This window comes from Podarcis gaigeae (genome assembly GCF_964106915.1).
Source record: "Podarcis gaigeae genome assembly, chromosome: 6".
NCBI lineage: Eukaryota > Metazoa > Chordata > Lepidosauria > Squamata > Lacertidae > Podarcis > Podarcis gaigeae.
Genome location: NC_139682.1, coordinates 47,505,917 through 47,513,878, shown reverse-complemented (window position 1 = coordinate 47,513,878; position 7,962 = coordinate 47,505,917). Strand labels below are relative to the sequence as shown.

The 7,962-nt window shown below is 43.2% G+C and overlaps 1 protein-coding gene across 1 annotated transcript; it reads left to right on the top strand.

Moving 5' to 3' along the window:
- Nucleotides 1-297: 297 nt before the first annotated feature.
- Nucleotides 298-4,068, top strand: GPR25 (G protein-coupled receptor 25). Its single transcript, XM_083745227.1, has one exon. The coding sequence runs from the start codon at nucleotides 786-788 to the stop codon at nucleotides 1,905-1,907; it is 1,122 nt and encodes a 373-aa protein (XP_083601353.1). The 5' UTR covers nucleotides 298-785; the 3' UTR covers nucleotides 1,908-4,068.
- Nucleotides 4,069-7,962: the final 3,894 nt, after the last annotated feature.

The following is a 7,962-nucleotide window of genomic DNA, read 5'->3' as shown; positions in this document are numbered from 1 at the left end:
GGGCGGTTGACAATATAAAAACACAAAGCACATACCCTAGTAACAAAGAAAAGCAATAAATTCACCCTTACACACTTTAAAAAGCCATAAGTTGTTCAATTAGCCAAAAGCTTGGGTTTTTGCCTGGCACCTAATTTAACACTAGTAATTTAATAGATTTGAGAACTCAGGTGGAAGCCCTATTGCAAAGAAAGCAGTAGTGTCAAAGAGCAGAGCTTGACATTATACTCTGTGTGAAGACAAACAATTTTGTATATGATGATCATTTCGTTTAAGAATCACTTGAGACATCCTGAAAACAATGCTATTTAATAAAAACATATATAAAACTATATATTCAAATCCATTATAGATACTAACATCTCCATCTAAAAGGCGTTTTATGCATGTTTATGGCCAGTGATTCATATATTTATTAAAAAAATAAAATCAAAATTCAGCAACGAGAAAAGCAGTTGTCATTGAGTTTGCACATCGTGGCACACTCCACACCACTGAGTGCGTATGTGCCCCTGACCACACCCAGGAATGCCAATACCCACTTTCTGCAATCTTGGGTTTCCAAAATTAGGTTGATCTGATACCTTCTAGCTTGGCCCCACCCTTTAACTCTTCTTGAAAACAAAAGGAAGTCACCACAGATCGTTAAAAGCAACAAGAAAACAACTTCTCCGTATTTTTTTTTTTTTTAAATAAAGACACCCAGCCTGTTACAGATCATAGTGCTTTGGCCAGCCTATGCAATAGCAGCAACTTAATACTCTTTGGTTGGTCCTTGACAAGAGATGGAACCTGCTCAGATGGTGACTGGATCATCGATGACTGAAACCTGGAGCGGAGATTTTGAGTCATCCGCTATAGACAATTATGGTGACCTGGTGAATTATGACATTTGCCACCTGCAAGAACTGCCATTTGCCTATATCTTTATCCCCACCGTCTACTACATTACTTTCCTCATTGGTTTCTTCGGGAACCTCTTTGTGATCCTGTTGATGGCACGAAAGGAAGGCCGGAAGAGGCTCGTGGACACCTTTGTCCTCAACCTGGCCGTGGCTGACCTGGTCTTCGTATGCACCCTGCCTTTCTGGGCTGTATCAAATGCCCTCGGTTACTGGTGCTTTGGCGAGGGGCTATGCAAGTTGAGTAGCTACGCCATCACTGTGAACCGTTGCTCTAGCATCTTGTTCCTGATGGGCATGAGTGTGGAACGCTTCCTCGTGATGACCAAGCAGTGGGATTCCAGGACCATCAGCACCAAGAAGAGCATAGCTATGAGCTGTGGTTGCATCTGGGTGTTCTCCCTTCTGCTGGGGATGCCATCTCTATTCTACAGAAAATTGAACCCGGTGGATGACAAGTATTTGTGCCATGACGAGCCCTCCCCCACCTTCAGCTTGATTATGCTCATCTTGACCTTTCTCCTGCCTTTGGGAGTAATCTTGTTCTGCTATTGCTCTATCTTCTCCAAGCTTCGGAGCCATGTCCACCTAGGCAAGAGGAGAAACAATGCCCTCAAGATCATCTTTGCCATCGTTGGAGCATTCATCTGTTCTTGGCTGCCCTTCAACGTGTTAAAGGCATTCTTCGTCTTCACCATGGCTCAGGACATCCATCTCCGCTGCTCAGCAATGATGGCTCTCACGTGGGGGCTGACCATCAGTGCTTGCCTGGCATTTGCAAACAGCTGTGTTAACCCTATCATCTATGTCTTTATGGATCAGCAATTCCGACAGCAGGCCCTGAAGCATTTCCCTGCTTTCTGCAGCAAAAGGGGAAATGTGCAAAGTTCAGCCCTGTCCTTTTCATCCACAGACACAAGCCTCCTATTTGCCAGCAGGAAGAAGCCCACACCAGCAACATCAGCTCGGGCAGGAGACCCACAGAGCAAAGGGGTAGGTTTGTAACCCTCCAAGAGTAGTATAATGTTGGCTGGACTGCTGCGAAAAGCCAGCAAGATTTCTGGGCTATGCTAGTTGGGGAAAGGAGCGCAGGGAGATGAGTTAGAAGCCTGTACTAAGTATGCCAAAGGAATGGGTATAAAGATTCTGACCATCTGATGTAAATCACAGTAATATCAAGGAGGTAGAATTCAGTTATCCAAACATGTACAGTATATCAAATGCATAAAATCAACTCCCACTTATGTAAATTGCCTACCAATTGCTACTGCACAATAAGCAGGCAGATTTAACCTATGTAAGACTTCATAAAATGATTTCAACTGTCTAAAATGGTGGTATTATAGATTTAAATAGTTGCAATTACAGTAATATATGCTGGTGAAAAGTGAATGCTTTTAGCTGTATGTACAGTTGCTTGCCATCTGCTTATCTCCCCATATCTAGATTTCATGTAGCTTTTACTAGTTTGATGAACAGCTGTTGATCCTTGATTGAAAATATGCTTAAATGAATAGAGAAGGAAGATGAAAAAAGTTGTTGTGTAATTCTATATCAAATATTCTTTGAAGCAATAATGTGAAAAACCACCTGCCAAAAAAGCAATAAACATTGTATGTTTAACTAAACAATAACTATGCATTTTATTTTATTTTGTTTTAAATGTCCTGTTGCCATGATGAAGCCGTTCTAATTTAGTTTTTCAAACAGTTTTGTTTCCCTGAAGTCTGGGTTTCTTACAGTAAGCTTTCTTAATTTTGATTAAGAAATATATAACTCTGCAAATTTGTGTGACCTTGTTCCTTAACCAAAAGCAGGAAAACTCTTCACACAACAATAAATTCAACCTTTCACATAATTCAAGACTATGGCTGAGAGCAGCTAAGTCATGAAATGTTGAAGGTGTCAATTAAAAGGAAAATGGGGTGGGGTAGGATGGGGAGACTGGCCAGCTTGAAGCCATAACACAAGGGTGAGTGTTTTTGAGGTTGAGGACAATATTACCACAGTGGACAGCTGCTGGAGGTCACATTTCAGAGACGGCAAGGCTAGTCCCACATGCAATTACACGTTCTTCAAACATAATTCTCAGATTCTTTGAGGGGATGTGCTTGAAATGTAATTAATATTCTTGTTGTTATTCATCACCATATACACAAGCATCTCAAAGTGATGTACAATTAAAACAGCAAAAAGTGTTTTAAAAGCACCACAGATATATATAATAAACAATACAGTACAAAATAGGCACTCATGCCAGAGACCCATGCATCTAGCTGGGAAAGCCTATCAGACAAAAAAGGTCTTCAGTTGTTTCTGGAAAGTGCAGAGAATAGGTGCCTGACATATCTCATACTATTCTGAAGAACAGCTGCACCAAATTTGCTGCTTCCAGTTACCTGGAACAGACTTCTGACATCTTTTGAACCTGCAGAAGCTCTGCCGCAGACCTCACTGACTTACTGGGTATATAAGGGATAATAAGGTGGTCTCTCAGCTTGCCTGGTCCTGAGCTGTACAGGCCTTATATGAGATAAATCATTTCATGTTATGGTTTAACTCCACTCACGTTACGCTATCCCTTTTCCTAACAGACTTTAAAAATAAAACAAGTTTTGTAAATATAAGGGCGGGGGAGCTCTTCAACTCTGGCACAATTCCCAGCAGCTTTAACAAACTGCAGTTCCCAGGATTCCTGGGGGGCAGATATGCTTTAAATGTACTGTGCGGCTGCAGCCAGGCTTAAAAAAACACACAGCAAGTTTCTATTGCCGAAAAAGAAAAAGAAATGACTGGGTTGGGGTGTGGGAGAAATGCCGCTTCTTAGACCTGCACTGACTAATTATGAAACACAGTCTTTCACAGAGATTTTGATTTTTTTTTTTAACAGGTTCATCATAAGGTTTGCTGAAACTTAGGTTCTTAGCATTTAGCTCTGAGGCTAAACGCACTTAGAGAAAAGAATTAGCCCAAATCACTGCTTGTTGAATGCAATGCAAATGATCTGTCGAAAATCTATTACTGTATGCAACAATCAATTTCACCTTTGTTGTTTGCATTAAAATAAAGCTGCATTCTTAAGCATGCTTACTTGAAAGTTACGGAAACTTACTTCAGAGCAGGTATGTTCAGGATGGTAACATTAATGTAAAATATTTTCCTTTAAGAAATCTAAAGCACACCTTCCTCCACTCAAACAAACAAAAACCCACGGACTTTTCGACCTCTGTGGCTTTTCTGGTAGCGATGATGCCACTACAACATCAAAGAGAATATACGCTCGAAGACCCTCTTTTGTTTTTTCTATAACAAACACGGCCACCCGTCTTAAATTTAGGAGCAGCACAGATCTTTAACGGGACGGCGAGGGGGGAAACCCAAAAAAGAATTAGAAAACACTCAAATGTGCATAGGGTGTTGTTGTTTTTTAAAAAAAGAATCGAACAATTTCGAGGAGAAAAGCCCTGGCCGCTTATCATCATGGCACGTTTTTCTGCTCTCCGTGTCTCCTGAAGGACAAAACAGCACTTGGACCAAAAACCTCTCTCTGTAAAACTGCGAGTCGAAAGGCTCCGCGGGGATAAAGCCGCTGCGCCTCCGCCGCCCAGCTAGCGCGCAGCAGCGTGGGCGCTTTGATATACAGGACAGGAAACATCCTGGCGGGAAAGAATGGAGATGCTGCTTCTGCGCGGGGACATGTCCTGCCTTCAAAATCTCAAAGCCCAGGGGGCAGATCCACAACACCATACTTTTAGAACCAGTGTTTATTTATTTTATTTTTTTAAATGTTTAGGGGTACTCTCATTTTGACTCGAGAAAATCAGCATTTTATTGTTCAAATAAATACAGTAAATGAACAAAAGTACAAAGATTCACAAAATGTCTAGGGGTAAGCACGTCCCCCCCCCCCGAAAAAAGCACTGTTTAGAACACATTCAAGGCTTAGTTCACCAGCAATTTTTCAGAAAGAGAATTTTTTTTAAGGAAGATATGACCAGGGCTCCTGAATAAACAAAGCTCCTGAGATACTCCCGCCCTGGCTGAAGCCTAATCTATTATCTTCTGATTTTGAGCATCTGCAAGAACAGGCAGCATTATTCCATGAGATGCCAAGGTATGAATGAGCCCAGTCTCAAGTTTCGGAAGTTTGCTAAAATAGTAATAATGATATTGATCTGAAACTTACATCCTGCTCCCCCCCCCAAAAAAGGAGAAATTCTAAGCTTCTTGCGATAAAATAAAACCCCACAAAATACATTGACAACCATCAGAAAATATCAACATCTTAAGAACAGAAATCCAAAATTGACAAAACTAACAAACAACTCAACACCCAGGAAAAACCAAGCAAAGGCAAAGAGAAAGGAAAATAATTATAACATATCATAAGTGGAGAAATGTTTTTCAGCTGAAGGCCTTCCTAAAAAGTCAGATTTGGGCCAAATCCCTAAACCCGAAAAACTTCAAGGCTTGGTGAATTTAAATAGGAAGCAGACTCCATGGGCTGTGCCATCATAGAGAAGGCACTACAGTGGTACCTCAGGTTAAGAACTTAATTCGTTCTGGAGGTCCGTTCTTAACCTGAAACTGTTCTTAACCTGAAGCACCACTTTAGCTAATGGGGCCTCCCGCCACCACCGCACCGCCGGAGCACGATTTCTGTTCTCATCCTGAAGCAAAGTTCTTAACCCGAGATACTATTTCTGGGTTAGCGGAGTCTGTAACCTGAAGTGTCTGTAACCCGAGGTACCACTGTATTTGTAACTGCTTGCTGGCCCTTAGACAGCCACTCTCTGCCCCCTCTGTGTTATCAGCTTTGCTGCCCTCCACACATTAGGGGTTGGACTTCTGCAGCAGGGGGCTTCTATACTCATGTTAGTAAATCATGTAGGAATCCCATATGAGGAGAGAAAAGGTCCTGATGCAGACGTTGGGCCCCAGTGCAGGATGTAATGGTGATGTGACAGAGAGAGGTGAGGCCAGGGCCGTCTTAAGCATATCTGGCGCCATGGTGCTAAAATCCATCTGGTGCCCCCCACCGGCAACTCCAAAACAAGGGAGGGGGCGATGGAAAATGTCCTCTGCCTCCCCCACCACCCTGATCCCCAGCGTGGTAGCGGCGATCAAGCAGGAAAACGTGCTGGCGGACAAGCTCTCCGGCATCTGGGCGCCTGAGAAGGCAGCCTGGGAAGGCTGTGCGCTGCCTTTCGCCAGGAAGCAGGAGGAGGACAACAACTGGGAGCAGGGCCATCTTTAGCAGATGCAGAGGCTTGGGAGGGAAGGTGCACCCCCGCCAGCCATATAATTGACGGGGCGCAGCTGGCGGGTGTGCAGGAAAAGGGGAGGTGGCCGGCAAAGCCACGCAGCTCCCCCACTCGCTAGGGCGTCCCTGAGAGGCTGGCACCCTGGCACAACGAACCACTAAGACCAATGGGAAAGACGGCTCTGGGTAGGGCTGGCACAACACCTTTTCCTGCCTGAAGCAAAAGACAGGGTGGCACCCACTTTGCGTTCTGTGCACAGAAGGTAACCAGACTGCCAGCTGAATCTTATGCCAACACTGGTGATAGGGCAGCATCTCCCACCACACCTGAGAGTAGCAGGCTAATTTAGATGAAATTAGGATTACTTTAGGAAAAAATAGGATAGGCCAGGTGGTACATGCCACTCTGTCCTCCAACGTCGTCCTACCACTGCTCCTTGCCCTGCAGCACCTGAACCATCTCACCCTGCCCAATGGTAGAGCTAGCCTGTGAATAGGTCTAGAACTGTACTTGGAACAGGCAGAAAGAAACCAAGAAATACATCTAAAATGAATCAACACAGACCACAAAAAATTATTTGGCAGTTATCCTGTATTTGGATTACCTCATCAGGTTTACAATTCTGCAGTTTCTCAGTTCTAAAAGGGCAATATTCATTCATGTGAGCGATATACCAGCAGCATCAAATGACAGAAGGCCCTCCAAAGGACTTGTCTACTGAGTATTCCCCTTGATTTGCTTACACAAAGCTTATGTGGAGTTTAGATTACATCTGGTCTTTATTTGGCATTTGTTCTGATTTGTTTGCTGGGCGGTTGTATTTGTGTGGCAATTATACATCTTCCCATTAATCATTCATTCATCTGACATTTCTCAGTGGGTTTCCCTGTTGCTTTCCTAACTGCAAAAAACCCATTGCTGATTTTTTAAGTGGGTTTGAGATGCTAGAACAAGAACAGCTTAAGCCTACGAACCTACATTTGCACTTGATTCCCTCCCACAAAATATTGACCAATTTGGAGGTGGCCAAAAAATATAAACAGCCAGGGATATATAATATATAAACACCCAGGGATGCTGCCTTGAGCTGAAACTGCTCATAACCCTGTTTTCTCAAGAGAGCATTATGTGCTGAGGTGGGATGCATTGCGGTCACAGTGAGCTGCAAATAACTGCACAGGCTCCCCCTCATCCACCACAGCTTTAGGCGGTCAGATTGCACACCCAGCGGAAAAAAACAAGCATTTGGTCTGATTGGGTGCAGCCTATTTGTGGGCTCGGAATGGTCAGAAATATGCAACCATCATCCTATGCAAGTCTGTTGAGAAGTAATTCCCACTGAATTGAAATGAACTTTCTCTTAATTCAGTGTGTTGATTGCAGCAGCCTTACAGTCCAATCCAATGTATGTTTACCCAGGAGTAATGCCTACTGTGCTACTCCTAGGTAAGCATGCAACACTTTAGTAGACATGTCTCAAATGGATGTTTTGATAGGTACTCGCTAAAGACCTCTGTGTGGTCCCCTGCACCTTGCATAGTGTTTCTACAATGAGTAAGCTTTTAAACAACACACACAAAAATGGGGCTTCCTTCTGAATTGCATTGTGTGTTTAGGATGGCAGCTTTAAAGTCCAATGCTATGCATGTTTACTCAGAAGTAATTCTCTCTTGTTCAAACATCACAGTTTTAATATGTTGTGGGTCTGCAATACATAACTGCTAAAATCTTAACCTGAAGCGGATTGTAAGATTCGTATCTGACAAAACCCAGGTTTTCAGAATTTTGCTGGCTGG